This window comes from Pseudorca crassidens, chromosome 7 (assembly GCF_039906515.1).
Source record: "Pseudorca crassidens isolate mPseCra1 chromosome 7, mPseCra1.hap1, whole genome shotgun sequence".
Classification (NCBI taxonomy): Eukaryota; Metazoa; Chordata; class Mammalia; order Artiodactyla; family Delphinidae; genus Pseudorca; species Pseudorca crassidens.
Genome location: NC_090302.1, coordinates 6,490,821 through 6,514,891, shown reverse-complemented (window position 1 = coordinate 6,514,891; position 24,071 = coordinate 6,490,821). Strand labels below are relative to the sequence as shown.

Below are 24,071 nucleotides of genomic sequence, written 5' to 3'. Positions count from 1 at the left end.
AGCACTTTTATAATTGCAGGGCTATATTTTGCTGCTGTTATATTAGAATATTTTTTTTTATTGGAGTAAAATTGCTTTACAGTGTTGTGTTAGTTTCTACTGTACAATGAAGTGAATCAGCTATATGTGTACATATATCCCCTCCCTCGTGGACCTCCCCCCTGCCCCCGCATCTAGGTCATCACAGAGCACCAAGCTGAGCTCCCCGTGCTACACAGCAGGTTCCCACTAGCTATCTATTTTACACATGGTAGTGTATTTATGTCAAACCTAATCTCCCAATTCGTCCCATCCTCCCGTTCCCCCCCCCGTGTCCACATGTCTGTTCTCTACATCTACGTCTCTATCCCTGCCCTACAAATGGGTTCATCTGTACCATTTTTCTAGATTCCACACATACGCGTTAATATACGATATTTGTTTTTCTCTTTCTGGCTTACTTCACTCTGTATGACAGTCTCTAGGTCCATCCACATCTCTACAAATGACATGTTGTTCCTTTTGTTCCAATGTTGTTCCCATTTTGTTCCTTTTTATGGCTAATATACATTTTGAAACAGAAATGTGTTTTTTAAGTGCTAATGCAAAGGTAAATGAAAACACTTTTTTAAATGTGTACAGTATGTTTATTTTCTCTGTAAGAATCATAAATATTAAACTAAATAGATCGCCTATAATGGAAGTGATTTATGAGCAAACTGGTTTGGTCAGACTTTATACAAACTTCGGTATGCTACAGAATGCTTTGCTGTACTTGAGAAATTTTCTTGTCTAACCTGAATTTGCATTCCATGGTGCTAGCATGGTGAATGTGGCATTACTAAAGTAAGTGAACACATACAAAAATGAAGAAGACAGTCATGTGTATTTTGTTGTCCAAACTCAGAATAATACCTATTTGTTAAAAGAACCCTCCCTGTCTTTACTAAAGCAATCCAGTAGACTACAACCAAACACACGGCTGAAATAATCACTGGGATTAAAATCTGATGTAGGGCCTCCCATCTTTCCAAACCGAACTCAAATGTCTTAATAAGTCATATCGATCCACTCTACCTTTGATCCATCTCCTTTTGAATTTCTTTATTTAATTCATCGACTTTCTGTTGTAGCTTTTTCCTTCTCTGTTCAGGTGGGAGGTTGCTGAAATCTTCTGGAGTCGCACCCTGCAGATGCAAAAAGAAATAGAAACCTCACGGCACTCCTTGACAAAAAGACACCGAGGGAAGCCTGCGGGAAAGAGTCCCCAGACAACAGGGCAATGCAGACGTCTGCATGTGTTTTCATGAACTAAATTAAGCTCTTTCCCACGACACCCAGCTGAGATGCAAAAATCAGTGCATGCAAACTGCAAAAGGCCCGCACACCGTTTTCATGCCGGCCCAGACACCTCTGACAAGGCAGGGAGCACCGAGACAGGAAGAGATACTTTTGACTCCAGAGAGGATCAATGAAAAACAAATTTGGAGACTGATTCTGCACTTTAGTGTCAGTGTCGGTGGCAACACTGAAGCTTTAGGTTTGTTTCTTCACATAAAACAGTGATAAGTGCCCCCGCCAACTGCTGCATTTCGATGGCATTGCTTCCCCCACCCCACCCAGCCTGAGTATTCCTTCCCGTCTCCTCACACAGGCTGAGGCCGAAAAGTGAAGTGACAGATGGGACGTCTAGTTCCTCAGAGAATGTGGGTAAAAGGGACATTAAAAAAAAACAATCCCCCCCCACCTCCCTGCCATGCACTCTTCTTGCCTCTGCTGCCTCTAAACATCTGGTCGGTTCTTTTTCATCATCGTTAGGATCATCTCAGAGAATTCACAGAGAACACCGCCCCCAGCCCCAAATTCAAACCCAACAACCCACAGTGTATGAAATCAGCCTCAGCTGTTTCTAATTCATCAGAAGTAGTGTACTTTGATATCTTGATTCCCTTTCAAAAAAATTGCTCTCTCTCCTCTGTGCATGTGATTTAAGTAGAAAATATCAACCGTGAGTTTCTAGACTCCTACCTACGCTTACATGTCAGAAGCTGTAGCTAAGCTGTGGCCATCAAGTGCTTTTCCTTAAATGAGGCTATTTTCATAAAGAAAGAGAAATTTATCAATAGCCAGGGATAAGCCAGGGAATTTAGAAAAGAGATTTTGCTTTAGAACCAATTAAACAAAGGCAAGACAGGCTTGCCTGGGAGTGGGTGGAAAAGAAGGGACCCGGATAATGTAATTGCAAAATTAGCTTGAGTTTGCCAAGCAGCTTACACGGGGGCTTGTGACTGAAGTTCCTAGGCTGCTTATGAGAAAATGCCAGGCTGCTGTGCTGGAAGTTTGTGATTCAGCAAATAGTTCACCACTAAGGCCACCAAAGACCTTTCAGCTAATAGTCTCAAAGACTTGTGTGCGCGTGTGTGTGTGTGTGCGTGTGTGTGAGTGAAAAGCAAAACAGAAGTGATTATTCCCTAATGCCAAACCAAGGAAGTTCAACTTGCTTCTAAAACTAAGATGAAGCCAAGTAATCTTCAATATAAAAATAAAGCAGACCTGTTTTTCCTTTTCCATAAACTATTGTGCTATAACACTTGAAACCTTAATTAAGTGCTTTTCAGTTTTCTCAACTCAATCACTGAGCCTGAAAGCTCAGTACTTTGTTCTCATGCTGAATTGACTTAAAAGAGATCAGCATGTTTTCTAGAACAGAGATTTTGGTTTTGTTTTCATTTTTGTTTTAATGCTAGAATGAGACAAAACACAGTGTGAGATACACTGCTGCAGAGGTCAGCAAACCTAGGAAGCAGTCAGTGTTCACTCATACATATTTATTGAGCCTCGCTATGTGCTATGAGACCCAAAAGAACTTTCTCAGTGATGGAAATGTTCTCACATCTGCACCGTCCAATATAGTAGCCGCATACGGCTGTTGAGCCCTTGAAGTGTGCCCAGTACAACTGTGGAACTGAATTTTAAAATTTTAGTTACTTTTCATTTAAATTAAGTTAAATTTAATTAAGTTACCTGTGGTGCGTGGAAACCACATTGTACCACATAGGTCTAGACTGTGAACAGGTGTAAGGTTTGCACTGGATAAACAGGTGCAAAGAAATCTGTAGTAAATGACACTCTAACTTATGACTTACGAATAGATGCCCAAACAACGACAACAACAAACGCAACCCTGATCATCTACAGAAACAAAAGCAATTAAATAATAAATGATCCCTTTCACTTGATCAGGAGTTAGTCTAACTGACCAGTTAGGTCCCTTTCAATAGATAGTCTATATTTCTGTGTTGTTATTTAAAAACCAATCCCAGTAACTATGCCTCAAACAAACTTCATGTGACCATTGGAGATTCAGGTCAACAGCTTCTTCTAGATCCAAAGAAACTCGAGGTTTCTGGAAAGTACCTTCAAAGGTTCATTTTGTCCTATTCACCTTTCGAAGCTTGAATTCTTTCGAACAATACTCTCACCTATGATTCATTTTGCCACAGAGGAATTTTTATTTCTACCTTCGAGGCAGAATAGATTTTCTGAACTCTCTGGAGGGGCCCCTAGGATACTGGCTGTACCAGGGTTTGGAAAAGGGCCCAAAATACGTATATTTTCAATGGCTGTGGCTCTAAGAGGATCTCGTTTTACCTGCTACTGGAATCAAACACTTGCTCCTGGGCAAGGGCACGAGCTGCTTCTTGAGTTTTATTATTTTTACACCCAAGCCATCTGTGTGTAACTTCTCTATTAGCTTCAAAGTAAGGGCATCGAGCAGCAGTTCAATACAAGGTTGGTAAAATGATTTATCTCAAACAGAAAGACTGCCCGATAATGTTATCTTTAGCTGCTAGCACGTGAGCAAAAGAACAAATAAAGGGCAAAAAAGAAACCCTGGCATCCGAGAGACTCCCGGTTTATGGATCCAATTTCTCCCAAATTCACACTGCTGCTAATGACTGATGTTCATTTAAGATCTTTCCTTCTTGTAGAACTCTTCTCGGGATTTTATTTTGCCGTCTAAGAAATGTTTAATTTAATAAAATATTCCTTTTCCTTAGGGCTGGAACAGTCGCCAAATACTGAGTCAGGTCGAAAAATTATGTATATATATGTTTATGTATGTACTGACACATGTATAAAAGTATGTATAAGGATAACCATAAAACATTGTCATACTTTCTCAACAGCAGCGCATAAAATGCTGGTCTTATCCCTGGTTGAAGTGTCACAGTTCATCACTGTCCGTAATTTTAGGATATTCTCAGCTGTGGTGTTGGAGACTGTTACGTAACTTACACATATTTGAAGTACAGTAATGGGTTATGTGGTTAAGAGTTTCTTTTAATAGATTTAATGATTAGTTTGACTATTTACTAGGGCTATGGAATTAAAAGTAGAAACAACACCGAACACTAAAGAAATCATTTTAGAAAGGCTTAGGAGGCTCTTTTCATTGTCCATAAAATCGTCTTTGATTTCTTAAATCAGCTATGCACAAGGCACCCATGTATTTATGTAGCAACTTAAAGATTTCGTGACCTCCAATTCTCGAAGGTGCCTGAGACCTGAGTTGGAGCCCGGCATCATTCCTGCATGTCTCCCTCAGGTCCCCAGCATTTTTCATCTGCTTCTGTGGCTCCCGGGGAGGAGCAATTTTCAACGATTATATTTGCATTTATTCCGAATGATCCAATACATAAACTCCCTCATATCTAATATTCATGTTTATGTTCACATTTAAATAAAGTTTATCAACATCTGTCATCCTCTTAAGACTCCAGTGGTAAAGAAAACCAAATCATGAGTTAAGCGTTAATTTTCTTAGCAACTTGAAAAGATTACAGTCACCTCTGTTAGACTCTGGACCTTTGTATTCCAGAGGTCTAATAAAGAAACACCAACAAAAGCACACACAAGAGAAACACAAATCAACAGTTGACTCTGAAGATTTGTTGCACAATGGCACGGCACCCACAAAACATACACCAAAAAACCTGATTAGATTCAGGACATGCATGGAGGAATTGTGCTTACCAGCTTGAGAGAAAGCTTCGTGTAAAAATTGAAGGGGTAACAGGGAAAAAAAAGAGAGCGAGAGAGAGAGAGAGAGAGAGAGAGAAACAACAACACATGAGAAGAAGAGGAACTTGTTCATTACACTGAATTAACATACATCAATTCACCTGGCGCTTCGTGAAAATGATTTGCAGCGGTTCTGTGCCAAAGTTCCCAAGAGGGGCTGATCGACCAAAACCTTTCTTTAGCTGCCACGTTGCCAGAGCAAAGTATAAAGATAGAAAAGGAGGGTTTCCGTTTACTGTTCTGGATTGGTCACATCAGCCTGAGTATAAACCAATATAAGTTTGCGGTCGGTGAAATAGCATGATTATAAAAGATGGAAATAATCACATAGCCTTTTGTTCACCAAATTTCCCATGGAAAGTTCCACACAGACTAAAAGCGTTGGGAAAGCAATTAGTTCCACAACATCCCAGTAATATTTTTATCTTAAGGAGATCTAATAAATACGAACAGTGGCATTTCCTAAAGGTATTAAGGCAAAGTCTCAAATTGGTAAATGGGAACACAGGACTGGAAGATGCTCTAAGAACCAACCTCCAGGGAGCCTTTCAGCGCCTGGCTGGAGGTGGAAGCATGATGCTCTCTCCCACCTGTGGACTGCATGCACCTCTTGCTCTGCAGAAGGTGTCTTCTGGGGCTTTCTATCGAACTCAGAGCCCTACCCACAGGGGTTCTATAGCATCTGGGGAGTTAACAGAAGCTGCTGCTCTTACAAGTTACCTTTAGGAAATAGATAGCCAACTGTCTCAACTACTGAGGTGTACTTACTCCTTGCTATGGATTTCCTGTTCATTATCAGGACACAGCAGCTGCAATTCTGCTAGGCCCGGAGACTGGCAAAACTATACTAATTACTGGATCCAAAACCAGATTAAAAGGCATCTCAAAATTAGGAAAAGAAACATTGGTTCTTCAGAAACAGGTGAAACATGCTTTTTGGCTATAAAGCAGTATTTTGAGAGCTCGGTGCACACGTACTTAGCTGTTATCAACCCTAAAGTTTAGGCAATTGGTACTAGGATCCAAAAATATGTCAGAGACAAAGTACCAAAGACAGTGTCCTTTGATTTGAAATTGGGAGGGGAGAGGGTGTTAAAAATTCCTTAACTAGATTTAAAAAATCTTACTCTTCAGATTAACTCAAAGTTGATACTTCTTTGTGAACAAGCATTAATTAAGCTTTTAAAGAAATTGTCCCTACGGGGAAAAAGACTTTTAAGGAAAGAAGTAGCAAGACAAAACTCTGGGGGAAACAGGTACAGTCATATTCATGACCGCTCTCACGTAGGCAACCTACATGAATGCCTTGAGCCCCTCCTGTAAACTTTAGCACAGATCTGTTCATCACAATTTGAGTTCTTTACAGACAACACTTATGGTGCACAGCAGAAAACTTTGCAAATATCTTCCCTGCGAAGCATACGACCATATACAAATGTTTCTCAGACGTTACTGTGGAAATGTCGCTGATTTGAACTCGGCACTCTATCTGCTTTCTATGGGCTACTTCCATTGCTTAAAGTAATATATTCTTTCTTAAGCATTCCAAAAACAGAATTCTGACATCAAAACTAAGAGCATAGGAATATAACCACTTCATAATAAAAGCAAGTCATTAGGATTGAGAACAAATCCCAATAGAGAGAGGCAATATCGAATTCTCAGACAAATTCACTTTTCTGAAGTGGACAGTGATGGATAATCTACAAGAAGCACCATCCCAGTATATGGGATCCTTTTTAACAATTATAAACTGGTGTTTGGTCTTAAGCTGTAAGCCAGCCAGTTAGATCATTTCAAATTAGAAACTGAATCGTCTGCCAACAGAATACTTTCAAAGGTTGCATTAAGTGCATTGCAAGACACCTGAAGAACTAAAAAGCTGTCAGTTTCAGGCAACAATTACGGAGCCTGGGGAGCCACGAGTGTCAATAACACATGAGGGCACACAGAGCTGGCGGATCCATGTGTTATTGGGCCGTCACAGGTACTAACCTCAAGTACAAAGAAAGGGGACAGTGAACACGAATATATAAGGATCTGGTTTAAGGTCCACGGAAAGTCATTTCACTGCTCTATGACCTTGCTCAGGCTTCGCTGATTTTTTTGGTTGTCCCTTATGGATCCACGGATCCATCTGTTTCAGACGTGGGTGTGGGTAAGCGTGCTACACGCTGCCGTCTGCGAGAGTGTCATTCTCCCGTGACCAGCTGCCTTTTAGGGGTGAAATTCTGCCGTAAAATCATACCCAGTGACAACAGCTCAGACGGCAATCCCAATCAATGAAAAGGGGAAAAACACAAGATCAGCTCACTGACATTTTTAGGAAGTTTGATAGTTTGGTTCCTTTTTCCATGTAACTTTTCCGGAAGAAGAAGCCTGTGTGGTTGGATCGATACAGTGAGGCTTTTCCCAGTGTCCGGGTCAGAGAGCATCTGGGTCCCCAGTCTTGGTGCTGTCACAGGGGTTAGTGCCTGTGCCGTGACCGTATGACCTAGCCGTCACAGGTTAACTTACAACATAATCCCTAGCTTCAAAAGCATACGTGGGTTTCCCTATCGTCCTCTTCATGAGTTCTTTGTGAAAACAGAGAGACTGAGTCTGCCAATAATCAGCAAGAGAACAAGGTAAAATCAATAAAATGAAAGTAATCAGAAGATAGTTACATCTGACAAACAATTGGTAGGGATTTTCAAAATCTTTTGATCAACGATGATGGTATTTTTCCGTACAATTAACTCTAAAACGTGGGGAAAATATGTCCATATTGTAGATTTAGAAGCCCCTTGCTCACACCAGAAAAAGAAATGTTAAGACAATAAAGTTACTTTGTAGACTGCAAATTGAGAACACACAATCTAGCTTCATTTTTCTTTGACTTCAGTAAAGGTGAAATAATGGTTGATCATGGTGGCATGCCAATCTTTAAAGATGTTCAATGAGACATTTGCTTACAAATGTGAATGACTTACAACAAAAAAGATTTATCCTACTTAGTTCTTCAGAAACGAAATTATTTATGCGAAGAAACGTTTGCATAGGATTTATACATTCCGATAATAGAAACAAATGATTAAAATCGGGATCTGAAACAGATGTTATTCTCCGAGAATCCTTTTCCTATCTTCGGTGCAACAGTCTTAAAGTTAAAAAGTAGAATAAATGAAATAGCAAGGACTGCAGCATTTTAGTCACGGATCCTGTTAAACATGTACCTTCAGTTTTGAAATTGCTTTAAAATCACATTTATTTCCCCAAACTTCAGATTTTTAAAAATTTCCTCATTTACTTCTATGATGTATTTCCTTTCCTTTTTTTTTTTTTCTGCACTGCTACTTCCTGAAGAAAAGTACGTCAAATCTGATCCTAAAAACAGATCAACGAAAAAGGAGGGAAGCAAAAATATGTTTCTATTTATTTACTGATGCTTCTAGTGTGTGTGTGTGTGTGTGTGGTTATTCTTGAAAACACACTCACCATTTAGGAAATTTTTTTTTAAAAAATAGAAGTTTGCTGAGCACAGATTTGAGGTGTAAGAAATAAAATTTATTTTTGCTAATTATTTTTTTTTAAAAAAATGGGATAGGGTTCCCTTAATTAATCAGAATAACCTGTTTCTCATTTCACTGTTTTTGTTTTCAAGTGTTAATGTTTTCCTAGCCATCTTTTCTTACACTTATTGATTACTGACATTCTTGGTCTCTTCCTAAACATTTAGAGAACGCCATGAAACATGATTCAGAAACCATGTGCAACCAACAGACTGTGATGTTGAGAGAAGAGTGGAACAGATACATACACAAATGGTAAACAGTCATGAATATTCAACATCCTTCATTATGAGATTCCAAGAGACAATGCAGAGATATTTTTATAAATATAATAAGTGAGTGCTGTGTGAAGGTTTTGGAAGCAGCAGAGATGGGGTAACTGATTTACAGTTAATGTCAAATTTTATAGTCTATAGTCTAGTATAGCGACACAGTCATATGTTGAAAATTCTTCGATGAGCAAGGAGATGGATGGAGAATTCTAAAAGCCAGCATAATGGAGACCTAATTATAGAACTCAACACCATTCATCATCCACTTTTGAAGCTATATTCTGCCCTCCAACAAGGCCTCTCTTGAAATCTTTAGGAAATTAAATTCGAATTCTTAACCTGGATATGCTGGGTAACCTTAAAACAGGATAATCCCACCAACTGCATTCTTTGCATAAAACTTTGAGATTCCATTATTAAAGGAACTCTGCATATAAAGAAATGAGGGTTTTGTCCCTTATTTTAAAAGGTAACAATGTAGCTATCTACTATATTTACAACTTTTTTACACAGAGGAAGGGAAAAGTAAAAATTATATTTGTACAAGAACACATCCCACTACAACTATATTTCAACTCCCACAGGACAGGACAAAAGAAAACCTTACTGGATATGTTAATGCACTTAATGTCTGTTTACTCATTATTCATTATAAAGAATATCTGGGGATGGCTTAGACTAGACTGACCATTTAGGTTTATTCAGGAGGCTAGGAATGACCTTGTTCCAATCTTTTTCTAAAAAACCGAACTGGTATCTACTTTGGATTGCTGATCAATTCCATAAGACCTTGTGACTTAAGCACATGCGATCTTAGTTAGGATGGCAAACCTGAGTCTGAATAACAACCACTTATGAGTCAATCATGGTATAACAGATTCTCCCTGAGTATGGACTCACAGAATCTCAGATCATAAGCAGGCTCCCTGGCTTTAAATCCTGGCTCTGTATCTTCCTAACTCCATCTTTGTATGCACCAGTTTTCTTATCAGTAAAATAAAGAACTCTTAGTACCTAGGTTCATAGGGTGGTTGAAAAAAGTAAATGAGCGCATAGAACAGAGTCTGGCAAACGACAAGCACTCAGTAAATGTGAGCCGCTAGTACTTCCCCCTTTAAGATAAATACTGCATTAGGCCTTTTTGCAGTCAGTCTGTTATCAGATATTTAATCAACACCTTGTACATCACCAAAATAGCTAAAGAAACCGCTGTAACCCATATACCATTTCGCCTCAAACCCTGAGGCATAGCTCAGAGAAAAGTACCCTCACGACACATTGTTTCAGTAATTATTAAGCAAATATTTTCTGACTATACAGTGATTTCCAACGCCTCAAATGTTGCTAGCTTTAGAAACGAAATCTAAGTTTCCTTTTTTGGTAAAATCAAGGTAAAATATTAATGCCTTAGATGTTTCAAAAGGGAAACGGAGAAAGGTCCATCCAAAATGTGCTACAGACAAAAAGAACTCTGGGGTGGCTGGCTCCCCACCCCTCCCCCACCCCTCCTGCTTCCTTCCTTCTTTCCTCTCTGTGGCGCTTCTTCTTTCCGGCTATAATGAATCATAGGTTCTTATTGTTTTATGTTATGGGAAAACACAATGGAGTCATTCACAAACAAAATAAGTTATGCAGAACAAAACATGCAACCAAAGCGCACAAGAGAGACAGGATTCCAGAGCAGAACTTACCCCACGCTTTAGACTCCTGAAGCAGTGGATTTTGGGTTTGGAGGTCATGAACTCGTTGAAGCGATGGGAGAGGGGTTCCTTTTGCTGCTTGGGAGACTGGGGGCCGTTGGGAACAGCAGAGGGTGAGGCAGAGGCAGGGGGAGGTGGGGGAGGCTGATGGGGGGATGTTAAAAGGGACATAAGCTACGTGTAAGAGACGGAGCAGTGACAGAGTAAAAAATCAGAAACAAGAAGATAAGACACAAAACAAAAATAAGCATCAAATAATATTTGAAAACCCAAAGCAAGTCAAACACAAACAATTAAATATTTAGGCCATGGTCCAAAAGAAAATACGTAAGGATACGTTAAATGGGAATATGATGGAAGTGGGAGTTTTAGTAAGTAAAGCAACAGAAGAATAGCAAGAAATGTCTGACAAGAAGCTCATGCAGACTTCCACATGCAAGCTACCGTTCTAATTAGTTACTCTAAACCAGTGTAAGCCAGAAGGGTAAATATTTCTAAACCACCTAAACTAACACAGCTTGATGGGAGAAAACGAAAGTCCTTCAATGCTAAGGTTGTGAAAACAGCAAAGACAGTCTTGAAATATTAAATTATTCTAAGGTTACAGCAGTCACATCGCCTTGATCATACTTTATGCCTATGTTAATGCTGTCATGCACTTACGTATCACACTATAAAAAGAAAACGAAAAATGTTCATGGATACATATGTTAACATGAGTTGGAAACCAAGTTATTAACCCATGGGAACAATTTCAGTTAGATATGCTGATACATGGTTATAGAAATGTTGTACAATTTCCTTTCTCCCAGCCCAGGTAACCAGCAATCTAGGAGACTTAGGAGTGACAGGCATGAAGCAAAAGCCAGAGGTCAGTAATCTGTTAGTGTGGGTGACACGGTGCAGGTGATAACGCGTCTGAAATAAGACACATGGCCATGGCCAAGGTACCATCACCAAAGAGAGATACTGTCTTAAAATAAAATAGCACACTAGCTTTTTTTTTCTTTTTTTTGCATTCTGAAACAAGCTTAAAATCTTCGTTCCTTTAAGACTAAAAGATAAAGTGAACGTCTCCACACTTTGCAACACTCATTTCACACTGGGTCCAGCCATCAGTACCTTATTTTTTTTGATGAACGGCCATAACTTTCCTTTGGATTTGCCACCAAATTTGAGCTCTGATTTGCCTTCTCCTCTGGAATTCGAAAGGCTGTTATCTGACACAGTGCGCTTCATCGGCTGGGTGTAATCCTCAAATTCAATGTCTCCAGGCGGCTCAAAACCGGACTTATAAGCTTCTATGGCCAGCTGTGAATCCTGAAATTACACCCATCACACACAAATACGTTCAGATGCATGCAAATACCTTATACACAATGAACTATGATGACCTCATACAGGTGATATTCTAAATAAGTTATATTGATTAATAATAGATTTTCTAGTAATATTTTTTTTCTAGTAATATTTTTATCATTAGAAAGAATAATTTGTAAAGCTACATGTCTAGCTGAGATTTGAAGATACTTTTAATAATTAACCATTTTTCTACATTTACAGAAACAAATATTAATTAAGAATGACTTTGCTAAAAGCAGAAAAACTGGGCCATTTATTATGCGATTCCCTTGAAAAATACAGTAGTACAAAAACCGGTTCTCATCAGAAGGTCTTAAAGCAATTTGGCATACACAAAGTCAAAGCAAAGAGTAGATAATCTCTCTGATTTCTTTGGTTAATTGTGGTTCAAAGATATGAATTTATTGAATAATTTTTCTTTATGTATATATTTGTTCACAGTCTCTCCTCTACTAGAATGTAGGCTCCCTTCTGTTTTTCCTCCACTGTGTCCCTAGTACCTAGATGGTGTCCGGTAATCATGGTGCAATAAATGTTTGCTGAATAAATCAGTGAACTGATTGCCTACTCTGTGGTGTGCACCCTGGTAGGAACTTTGAGTTCAGAATCTTCTTGGGGTCAGGTGGTGAAGACCAAAGTGTAAAGAAATGGCAACTATCGTGCCAAAGATAGATAGATAGATGTATAGTTAAACTGTTACAAAAGCACATGTGATTTGTAATAACTTTCTAACTCAATGATCATCTGATTTAAAAAATCTACTAGATGGGACTTCCCTTGTGGCGCAGTGGCTAAGAATCCGCCTGCCAAGGCAGGGGACGTGGGTTCGAGCCTTGGTCCGGGAAGATCCCACATGCCGTGAAACAACTAAGCCCGTGCACCACAACTACTGAGCCTGCGCTCTAGAGCCTGCGAGCCACAACTACTGAGCCCACGTGCCTAGAGCCCGTGTTCTGCAACAAGAAAAGCCGCCGCAATGAGAAGCCCACGCACTGCAATAAAGAGTAGCCCCCGCTTGCCGCAACTAGAGAAAGCCCACGTGCAGCAACAAAGACCCAATGCAGCCAAAAATAAATACAAAATAAATAAATAAATAAATCTTAAAAAAAAAACTACTAGAGAAGACAATTTGGAAAAATCTCAACTTCCTACAGTGAGCCCACATTTTAATTTGCCGTAGCTATTTCAGTTGACACTGATTTTGTAGGTGTGCCATAGGCGTCAATTGTCTTGCAATAGCCAATCACCCTTCCTTCTTAGTAACAAGAACCCTGATTTTAAGTCAGGCACATGGCCACCCAGCAAAAAGGCTTCACTCCCCAGTCTTCTGTACAGCAGGAGGTGGCCCCTAAGTTTTGACCTCTGAGATCTCTTGAGATGTAGACAGAAGTACAGGGAGCAATTTTTGGAAGCCTCTTTAAAGAGATGGCATGGGCCCTTCTCTATATAACGTTTTCTGGAATTTGGATGTGATGGTTGGAGCTACAGAAGCCACATTGAGTTTGAAAGCCATATCATCAAAAGCTGTGAACTAGGAGATGCCTGGGTCACTGAGAACTTGCAGACCATCTGCCCATACCATGGTTGGACCCTCTTGCCTCTAGACATCTTTACATGGAAGGAAAAATAAACCACCTTAAGACACTATTGCCATTGTTATATGAACCTAAACCTATACTAGCAGATTCAGCTCTACAATCCTAAGTGTGCCAGTGACTATACTAATCCAAAACACAGAAGGCTGAATTAAAAAACTCTAAAATGGTGCTGCTTCTGTTGAAAAGTATTTGTGACCACTGAAAGCAACTACTTTCAGGTGATTAAATATGGTCACTGTGGAAAGGGGCAGGGAAATAATGGGACCGCAAACTCTTAGTTATAAATTAAGTCCAAACTACAGTACTTACATTTTTTGGATCAATTGACTCGGCTGCCTTTACTATTCCATCCAAGCACTTCCCGATGATTGGAATCACCTGCCGATCCAGCTCTGCATACGTCTTCACTGATTCTCCAATTCTCACTATCCTCCTCTCCTCCATCTCTTGTATTTTCTGAAACATCAGAATTTGCATAAAATTAATTTGGTCCACTGTTTTCTGGGTTTTTAAAAAATTAATTAATTTAATTTTGGCTGCGTTGGGTCTTTGTTGCTGCGCGCGGGCTTTCTCTAGTTGTGGCGAGTGGGGGCTACTCTTCGTTGTGATGCGCGGGCTTCTCATTGCGGTGGCTTCTCTTGTTGTGGAGCACGGGCTCTAGGCACACAGGCTTCAGTAGTTGTGGCTCGTGGGCTCTAGAGTGCAGGCTCAGTAGTTGTAGCACTCGGGCTTAGTTACTCTGCGACATGTGGGATCTTCCCAGAGCAGGGCTCGAACCCGTGTCCCCTGCATTGGCAGGCAGATTCTTAACCACTACGCCACCAAGGAAGCCCCAGTTTGGTCCACTGTTACTTACAGAAGTTGTTTTTTGGCAGCACTGTTACCTCTAAAAAATTCTCTAGGAGGGAAATAGGCCTATAAAAAGGTTAGAGTTACAGCAACCGTAAATTTCTTGTGCCTCTACCTTAGCCAGCTGGACACCTATTTTACGAATTGCCGGGCTGCCTAAATGTACACTTTACCCAATTCCATTCCAATTTCAGTAAGAACCCGAAACTCAAGTAGCTTTACTATTAGCACCATTTGGTATTAGAGTTTAAACATCTCCTCCATCTTTGAGGCACTGCTTTGTCCTCTACCAAAAGCATGGTATTTGGTTAACTGCCTTGACCCAACACAGACTTACATTAACTAGTATACCTGCCTTCTACAAGCTGGAGGTTCTTATCTGCTATGTAGACGCTATGACACAAACATTTATTATTTTTTCTACAGTTGGACTTTAAGTTGTAAAAAATTCCCAGAGTGGGAATGTATGTATCTTTTCTCATACGATTTTTGACAACCTAAAGTAGCCAAAAGAAAAACAATCCAAAGGAAAGAACTGTCATCTATTCAAATCCTACACCTGTCTCAATGCTGCTTAGATTCCTAAAGGTTAAGTTGGAATTTTTGTAACCAGGATGGTCCTTTTAGCAAAAAGAGTGTTCATCTGAGAATCACAGTTCTAAGACTGACCAAGAATGGCCGCAGGGGCAAGCCAAGGAAGTTTGCAAAGGCTATCGATTAATCTTGAGATTCATGTTATATTTCATCTTAATGTCAGTCAGTGCTTGATCTGAATGTTTTAAAAAATGATTTGAATTAGAGGAAACTTAGAATTATAGAAATACTTAGAATATAAGCCCAGAAATCATGATTCCAAGGCAACATTTTTCTAAGCAAAGCAAATCTGAGAGATCTGAACTCCTTACCTGAAAGATATTGGGAATATGAGTATGGTAATAGTCATGCTGCTCGTGGTTGAATTTCTGAAGAATTGATGAGTAATCTGCTTTGCTGTCCTCTGCCATTTGGTGACGCATTTGAGCTTGTTGTCGTGCCTTAGGGCAAAAAATGAGAATACCCCCATGTTTACACATAATAAGTAAAAACCTAGGATTGCAAACTGGAGGAACTGGGGGATCAAATTTACCTCCCATTTGTTGTATTTAGCAGATGCTGTTTTAAAAAGAAATTGTTTAAACAATCCAATCCAAAAATGGGCAGAAGACCTGAAAAGACATTACTCCAAAGAAGACACATAGATGGCCAACAGGCACATGAAAAGATGCTCGACATCACTAATTATTACAGAAATGTAAGTCAAAACAACAGTGAAATATCACCTCGCACCTGTCAAAATGGCTATCAGGAAAAAGTCTACAAATAACAAATGTTGGTTAGGATGTAGAGAAAAGTGAACGCTTGTACACTATTGGTGGAAATTGGTGCAGCCCCTATGGAAAACAATATAGAGGTTCCTCAAAAAACTAAAAATAAAACTACCATATGATCCAGCAATTCTACTCTTGGGTATATATCCAGAAAAAAAATGAAAACATTAATTCGAAAAGATACATGCACCCCAATGTTCATAGCAGCACTATTTACAATAGCCAAGACATGGAAGCAACCCAGGTGTCTATCAACAGATGACTGGATTAGGAAGATGTGATACACACACACACACACACATATACACACACAATGGAATATTACTAAGATATAAAAAAGAATGAAATACTGACATTTGTGGCAACATGGATGACCCTAGAAAATATTATGCTTAGTGAAATAAGCCAGACGGAGAAAGACAAATACTGTATGAGATCACTTACACGTGGAATCTAAAAAAAATAGTACAAATGAATATCAGACTCACAGCTGGAAAACAAACTTGTGGTTACCAAAGGGGAAAGGGACAAATTTGGGGTATAGGATTAACGATACCAGCTACTATATTTATAACAGATAAGCAACAAGGATATACTGTATAGCACAGGGAATTATGGCCATTATCTTGTAATAACCTATAGTGGAGTATAGTCTGCAAAAATACTGAATCACTATGCTGTACACCTGAAACTAACATAATATTATAAATCAACTGCAATTCAATTTAAAAAAAAAGAAAAAGGAGAAAGAGATTATTTAGAATTTGAATTTACTTTAGGCAAGGATGTGCACCCTAATTTTTCACAAACACCAACATTCTCTATTGTCTTAACTTGGTATTACTTTCTAGTTTGACACATGTGCCAACATTCTTTATTGTCTGCACTTGGCCCAATTCGCACATTTATGTTACCTAGATTTAGGTTCCCTTATGGGAACCGCTGATCATATTTTTTATATCCTGAGGAGGGGACAGGCGATCTATAAATTTTTTAATCCAATTCTCAACGGAGTTCATGAATTAAAAAGTCATATCGGGGGCTTCCCTGGTGATGCAGTGGTTGAGAATCCGCCTGCCAATGCAGGGGACACGAGTGTGATCCCTGGTCCAGGAAGATCCCACATATTGCGCAGCAACTAAGCCCATGAGCCACGACTACTGAAGCCCGCGCGCCTAGAGCCCGTGCTCTGCAACAAGAGAAGCCCGCAGCAATGAGAAGCCCACGCACCGCAATGAAGAGTAGCCCCCGCTCGCCGCAACTAGAGAAAGCCTGTGCACAGCAGTGAAGACCCAAAGCAGCTAAAAATAAATAAATAAATATTTTTTAAAAAGGTACACGAACCAGTGATCTAAAGGGACCTTTCTAAAACTCTCCACTATGTTTATTTTCAGAATATACTTTAAAGAAGCAGTAAGTACGGTGCTCTCTTTGTGCTTTTTATGTGTGTGTGTGTGTGTGCGCGCGCGCGTGCTATTTTGTGTTTTACTGCATTGCTTTTCTCCTAAATAATAATAGAACTCATACATTTGTTTCTCTCTTCTCATTCACTTTTTGGCTAATTACACACAGGCAAGAAAGGGGCTCTTAGCGGCAAGTTGCAGAATCGATTTGAAAGTTCAAACAAGAATGTCTGTAAAGTCGAAAGTCCTCCACAAATAGCAGAGATTGTTATGCTGGTAACAGCTCCTCAGATTCCTCCAGCACCTTGGAGGCGCCTTGATAAATACAATCTCATGAATCTCTAAGACAATCTGAGGTCCGTGCAGGGCAACAACTACCCCCTGCCAGATGAAGAGATGGCTTGGCCTGTATACTGGGCAAACTTACCACACTGAACCAAGAACTCAACAGGAAAAGGGCCTTGTTCCAACATACCCAAGGCAACTTTTGTTTGTTGTTTTGTCTTGTTTTACTGAACCTAACTGCTTAAAAAAAGAAAAAGAAAAAACAAAGAACCGTTCAAATGCCAACACGAAGAAGAAAGGCTGGAGTCGTTTGTCCCACTCTCTGTCTGATCACTGGTACCAGATCGGTTTCTTCGCACCGCCATGTCCTTCGTTGGTTTCCTGCCTCTGTGACCTGAAGGCTTAACCTGATTTCACTTCCTTGATATGCTTCGCTCATCTGTGTATCCGTGAAAGCCCGAGGTGGTCATTCAGAGCTGCTTCCTTTATTTTCTTCTCTGTTCATACGTAAACACTTCCCAAATGCAGGGAACAATATCAATATTTCCAAACTGATTTCCTTATTACCTGAGGCTTCTTAGTTTCTTAAGACCTTTAGGTACCTCAAAACCAATTTACCAACTTCTCACCTCCCCTCAGTTAGTTCAGCTGCCGCATTCTTCCTCTTTGTCAGCGGACTGTTAACTCCCTTCCTGACCATACGCTTTGGCTTCCGCTTTACTGTGTTCACTAGCAGATACGTAAGCTAGTCCCCAGCATGTTGACTCCCCAGCTACCCCGCAAAATCCATGCCTTTCCAACACACAGTAACCCTCCTCCACTTTAATAGTAGCTTCCCCACCTACGTGCACTCCATCTGTTCCCCTGATGCAACCAACTCAAAAATCCTTTTAACTCTTTCAATTACCTAGAATTTTATCATTTCTCATTCTATTATGACGATGGGGGAAAAAAAAATAACATACAAGGAAATTCCCAGGTAACCTCCCACTTCTAAAAAATTCTCTCTTTCATTTACAAAACTTCCTCAGAAAACAAGTCTCAGAAAAATCCCAGGGGAGGGAGGTTCCGTCATCTCTTTTGTAAGGAGAGTAGCAAGATGAACAGTCTCCTTATTTATTTTGCAGAAATGAGTCTAATTTGGTGAAAACTTAAAATAGCTTAGTTCTGAAACAGAGATCAGAATGTCATCATTAAATATGCACTTATGTGTGTACACACACACACACACACACACACACACACACACAGCCCACATAAGCAGATTAACGTTTCCTGACAGTCAAGCCCTCGTAACGACCACGGAATATTTTACTCATGAGAACTGGAGGTGAGCCTGCCAGAGGTACCCCAGCACCATCTGACTGGAAGTGGTCGTCATCCTCTAACCTCTGAACTCCCCAGAATCTCTAATCATGTTTTTGCTTTGGCTATATAATTGCTTTTATTAATATAAATTCATAATAGTTTAATATTAATTAAACTATTAATATTAATTCATAATAATTAAACTATTAATAATTAATTCATAATTAATATTAATTCATAATAGTTTCACAGTGCCCTGCACAATGCATTCCTGAAATGTAACTAGGTGACCAGTAAACTATGGAAGAAACTGAGATAAGGAAGAACATGGATAAAATCCAGCCTGGAAAGTGAGCTGAGTAGAAGAAAACAAACAGACTCCAGAGGGAATGGGTCTACCTTTTGTAAAGGAAGCATGATCTCTCTGGGAGTTTTCTTGAAAGGAAAAGTTTGGACCTGAGGTTGCAAAAGCCTCTGTACCTCTGCAGATTCTCTCTGACTCACTAAAAGGATAAAGCAACATTTAAAAGCAGCAAAATATTGTCGCACATCAGATTCTGCAAGGCCACCGCAGGAAGACGGGACTATCTTACTCTCAATCCCAGCATCCAGCTGCTTTGAATTAATACCCACTGTTGAATCCAGGCCCAGGAATGTGCCATTGTTCTGACCAAGATTTACTGTGGAAATCTATTTTTGTTTCCTAAGCTGCTGTGTTTATTTTGCGATGGAACTTCAAGAGTCTCTCTCTAAAACTAGTGCTGAGTCAGTTACTCATTACTACAAATATGTTTTTAAAAATATCTTTAAAAGTATTTTCAAAAACTTATTTGGAGTAACCGCTAAGTAACTAGATATTTTCGAGAGTGTATCTCCTAATGACTAAGGCTACATGAAGATTAGAAGCATCACTTCTCCTCCCTTTTTAAGTCCATCTGAAAATAGCAACTATTATCTTAAAGAGGTATAGTATTTCTACTGTCAGCCAGACCATTAGCTATTTCTTTTCATTCATGTTCTCATTCTAAGAATAAAAGATACTGCATCTTATAGCAATATTACTGTAGGGCAGAGAGAAGGTCAGAGGGTTTTTTTTTTTTTAATGACTCAGAGTTACAGAATTTAGAGATAACATTCTAAAAAAGTCCAGAATGACCACAACTGCCTGAGGCTGTAATTCACAGACATCTTTAAATAAGAACTACACCAGTTTCACTGTCAATCAGAAAGACTGAACTTAAATTTTAGAATTTCTTTGACAAATCCTTGGGACTCTCCCCAGATAAATCCAAATAGGCCTAAGTATGTATTGCTTAAGTGCTACTTCACTGCTTAGTAATTCTTAACACCTCTAACTCAACATCCTATGGAAATAAAGCTGTGCTGCCTAAAAGGTCAGAGTTACAGTTTCTAAATAAAGAAAACAAGATTTTAGAAACTGAGCTGCAGCCCAATGCTTCTAAATCCTCACAGGTTTAAAGACAAAAATACTAAAATCCATTTAGTTAGTTAAATTTAGATGATGAGCATGGCCAAACTGTGTAGCTATTTCCTGTTCAATTCGCTATTACTTTTTCCTTAATATTTCAAATATTAAGAAGAAAACACCGCTGGCTGAGTCTCAATTGTCATAAACAGAGAGAATGAGCTATACTAAGGAATGTGTTTACTTTCACACGGGGAATAGGGTTATACTTACTAGGTTATACCCTCACATCTTTTATCAGGGCTGCTTATAGCTTTTGACCTTTTAACAAAATGACCAAATGCGGACTGGTTCTATTTATATATTTATTGTTAAATACATAATGAGATGTATTATTATTATTATTTTTTTTTGCGGTACGCGGGCCTCTCACTGTTGTGGCCTCTCCCGTCGCGGAGCACAGGCTCCGGACGCGCAGGCTCAGCGGCCATGGCTCACGGGCCCAGCCACTCCGTGGTATGTGGGATCCTCCCGGACCGGGGCACGAACCCGCGTCCCCTGCATCGGCAGGCGGACTCTCAACCACTGCGCCACCTGGGAAGCCCGAGATGTATTAATTTTTGAACATGACCTCAGACTTCTCAGGACTGTATACACTGCTGTTCCTTAAATGATAAACTATTTATTGCAGCAGCATTCCTAGCTTTTGGAAAGTCAAATTTTTCCTTGATTAGAAGTATGTGAATATAACAACTTAGAAAGGCCCCACTTGATTACCAAAAATTTGGGGAGCACAATGAAAAATGTTTCATCACTGGTAGTTCCAACAGCAGTAAATGTTCTCTAGAGCAGCTGGACTTTCAATATTTTATTTCATCATTATCATAAGAAGAGATCAATTGTATTTTAGGCCAGAGGGGAAAGGAGGGCTAAATTGAGATTTTATTCTGAATTTACTATTCTGAACCACAGCTAGGCTGTCCATATTTATTATCCAATAGCCCGTGACCTGCAACAGCTCCACTTAGGGGGCAGATGGCCTGACCACCAGCCCCGAAATCCAGCCAAAAGGGCACAGAGCCTGGGCTGGAGACACAGCAAGAATCCAGCAGGGCACCTGGCTCTCGATTCACCCCTCTGCAACTACCTGAGCTGCTGACTTAATATTGTGCATAAAATCAAACTTAACGAATTTAATAACCTGGGTTATCGGCCTCTCTCCATCTTAGTTCTTTTTTCACCCAACTACAAAAATATGCTTGCTGTAAATAATTCAAATTTACAGAATTGTAAGGTTTAGAAAGTAAAAGTCCCTGCACATTCCACCCTCTGGTAAACATTGGTAATAGTGAAAACCTAGTGTCCTTCCCTGGTGGAGTGGGATCTGAGATAACACTGAGAGGAGGTAGAGCAGCCTTGGGAAATTCACCGGAAAGTTCCAAGAACACAGCTGCAAGGACATCATTAAATGACACCACCACATTACAATGATCCCCAATCAACAGCTGGCAAAGATGGTGAGTCTCAGAGTCACCAGTAGCTCCAACGATTGGAGCACCTTTCCTTTTGGACGTGGCCAGGTTAAAGAGAAGAAATGCACACATCTTCACAGCATACAAGAGAGGTAGGGGCCACTGGATATTGTGACCTGTTCTCTAGGTGTGTCGTCCCCCCCCACCCCCCATGCAGCAGCACACAGCATGTGGGATCTTAGTTCCCCGACCAGGGATCAAACCCACACCCCCTGCAGTAGAAGCATGAAATCTTAACCACTGGACCACCAGGGAAGTCCCTCTAGGTTTGTTTGTTTTTTTTTAAATAAAGGATGTACTTTTTTTTAAGTTATTTATTTATTTATGGCTGCGTTGGGTCTTCGTCGCTGCGCACGGGCTTTCTCCAGTTGCAGTGAGCAGGGGCTACTCTTCATTGCCGTGCACAGGCTTCTCATTGTGGTGGCTTCTCTTGTTGCAGAGCACAGGCTCTAGGTGCGCAGGCTCAGTAGTTGTGGTGGAAGGGTTAAGGTGCTCTGCGGCATGTGGGATCTCCCGGGACCAGGGATCGAACCCGTGTCCCTGCATTGGCAGGCGGATTCTTAACCACTGCGCCACCAGGTCCTCCTCTACGTATTTTTGAGACCAGAAAAACAGCAATCTATTGAGAATCCCTGAACTTCTAACTGGTAAACTGAATTTCTCTATGATTTGTCAATGATTAGGAGTAAAACTGATTTCACCCTAGTCTTTGACCCAGCAATTCTACTTCTGGGAATTTATCCTAATGAAATAATTTTCAGTGTTCACAAAAGATATCCACACAGTATTATTTATAATATCTAATAATTTGAGACAATGTCCAGTAATGTGATTGGTTAATTATATGTCATACCCTTGATGGACTATTGTGTAGCCTGGAAGAAAAATAATGTGAAAGAGTATTTAATAAGGGAAAGTGAAAGCTATATATAATTTAATTTTTTTCAAGTTTCTAAAACAGTGTTTACAGTATAATCTCATTATTATAAAAATAAAACATTAATAATGATCACTTCTGAAAAGAGTGACAAAGTTAGTTTATTTTGCCAAAAAGCTTAGTGAAAGAGGCAAATTGTAACGCAGAATTCCAGAAACAACAGTGAAAGATTGAAGAGGTATGGCTTGCCTTTGAGGTACACACACACACACACACACACACACACACACACACAGCTCTGAAAGATATAGTAGGAGGGATAGTAACAAAGGAAGAGATGGAAAAGCTCTCTGTCTGGAGTAATGTTGTTGTATGATAAATGGCATCATTTCAATTTCCCAGCAAACTGTTGCATCTAGAATACATTTTCAAGTTTAAGACTAAAATGCATCTAAAAATTCCTATTCAGACAGAGGAGCACCGTGAGTTTTTGTTGGAGACTTCCAGGCCGGGACTTGCCAAAACAATGAGTCTGTCTTTGATAAATTATAAGGGCAGCTAAAATACAGAACACAGAAAAACTTCAAAATAAGTTAACCAAAGAAATATGCTTGAAATATTCCAGCCATTTCCTGATTTCTTTTTTTTTTTGAAACAGGCTTACAACTTCTAGCCCCAGCATTGTAGGTTACTTTAGTGCTGAAATAGAAGGAGAGAAAATGGAAAGATAGCAAATGAGACCAGCATCTCAATCCCTCAGGGGCCATTCACTTGCTAAACAGTTTTAAGAAAAGGCCTTCTGTTTCCCTATACCCCAGTTGCCTTATTTAAAAAGTAGAATTAGAAGGTGAGTGACAATTTCTGCTGAAACAGAAGCCACTGCTGATATGGCTGCTCTTAAGGCTGGCATACCTCCAAGTTAAGCTGGTGAAAACAAACTTGGTATGAGCTCAGAGATCTTGATAAAATATAAATCATTGTCTCCAAGACTTGCCCCCTCCTCCTCCCTGGCTTCTAACACATTATTCCTGGCGAGGGTCTTGAGTTTTCAGTTATAGTAGGTTGAGATTGATGATCTCTTTCTCTTCCCTTTCTCCCCTTAAAAAGTAACGTCACCCCAAAATATGACATGCACAAGGTTAATACCACAAGGTTCCATATATGCACAGTTGAAGAGAACAGCCTGGATTCTGGAAAGTTGATGCCCATATGATCACCATTCTCTACGGCTGTGGCATTATTGTGAAGAGCAAAAATACTGAAAGCACTCTGGAATGCAGTTCTACAAGACATATATATTCCTTAGAAGAGTAAAAAAATTAATCATGTTATATACCCCAGAGAAAGAAATGAAATACCATGAAATCTGAGGTATATATATGTACACACACGCACACACACACACACACAATGGAATATTACTCAGCCATTAAAAATAATGAAAGAATGCCGTTTGCAGCAACATGGAGGGACCTAG

General features: G+C 39.8%; 1 protein-coding gene across 19 annotated transcripts in view; it reads right to left on the bottom strand.

Moving 5' to 3' along the window:
• FNBP1 (formin binding protein 1) overlaps positions 1–24,071 on the bottom strand; it is a 140,406-nt gene that overhangs the window by 18,726 nt on the left and 97,609 nt on the right. For 4 of the 19 annotated variants that reach the window (XM_067742965.1, XM_067742963.1, XM_067742964.1 and 1 more), the window contains 7 exons: positions 15,302–15,430; positions 13,857–14,003; positions 11,710–11,907; positions 10,579–10,761; positions 7,582–7,665; positions 5,017–5,031; positions 1,057–1,166 (listed from right to left, as the gene is read on the bottom strand). In XM_067742965.1, the coding sequence (XP_067599066.1) occupies positions 1,057–1,166; positions 5,017–5,031; positions 7,582–7,665; positions 10,579–10,761; positions 11,710–11,907; positions 13,857–14,003; positions 15,302–15,430 (866 nt within the window). The remainder of the gene's footprint in view (positions 1–1,056; positions 1,167–5,016; positions 5,032–7,581; positions 7,666–10,578; positions 10,762–11,709; positions 11,908–13,856; positions 14,004–15,301; positions 15,431–24,071) is intronic. The other 15 variants (XM_067742967.1, XM_067742968.1, XM_067742974.1 and 12 more) reach the window with 9 other exon arrangements.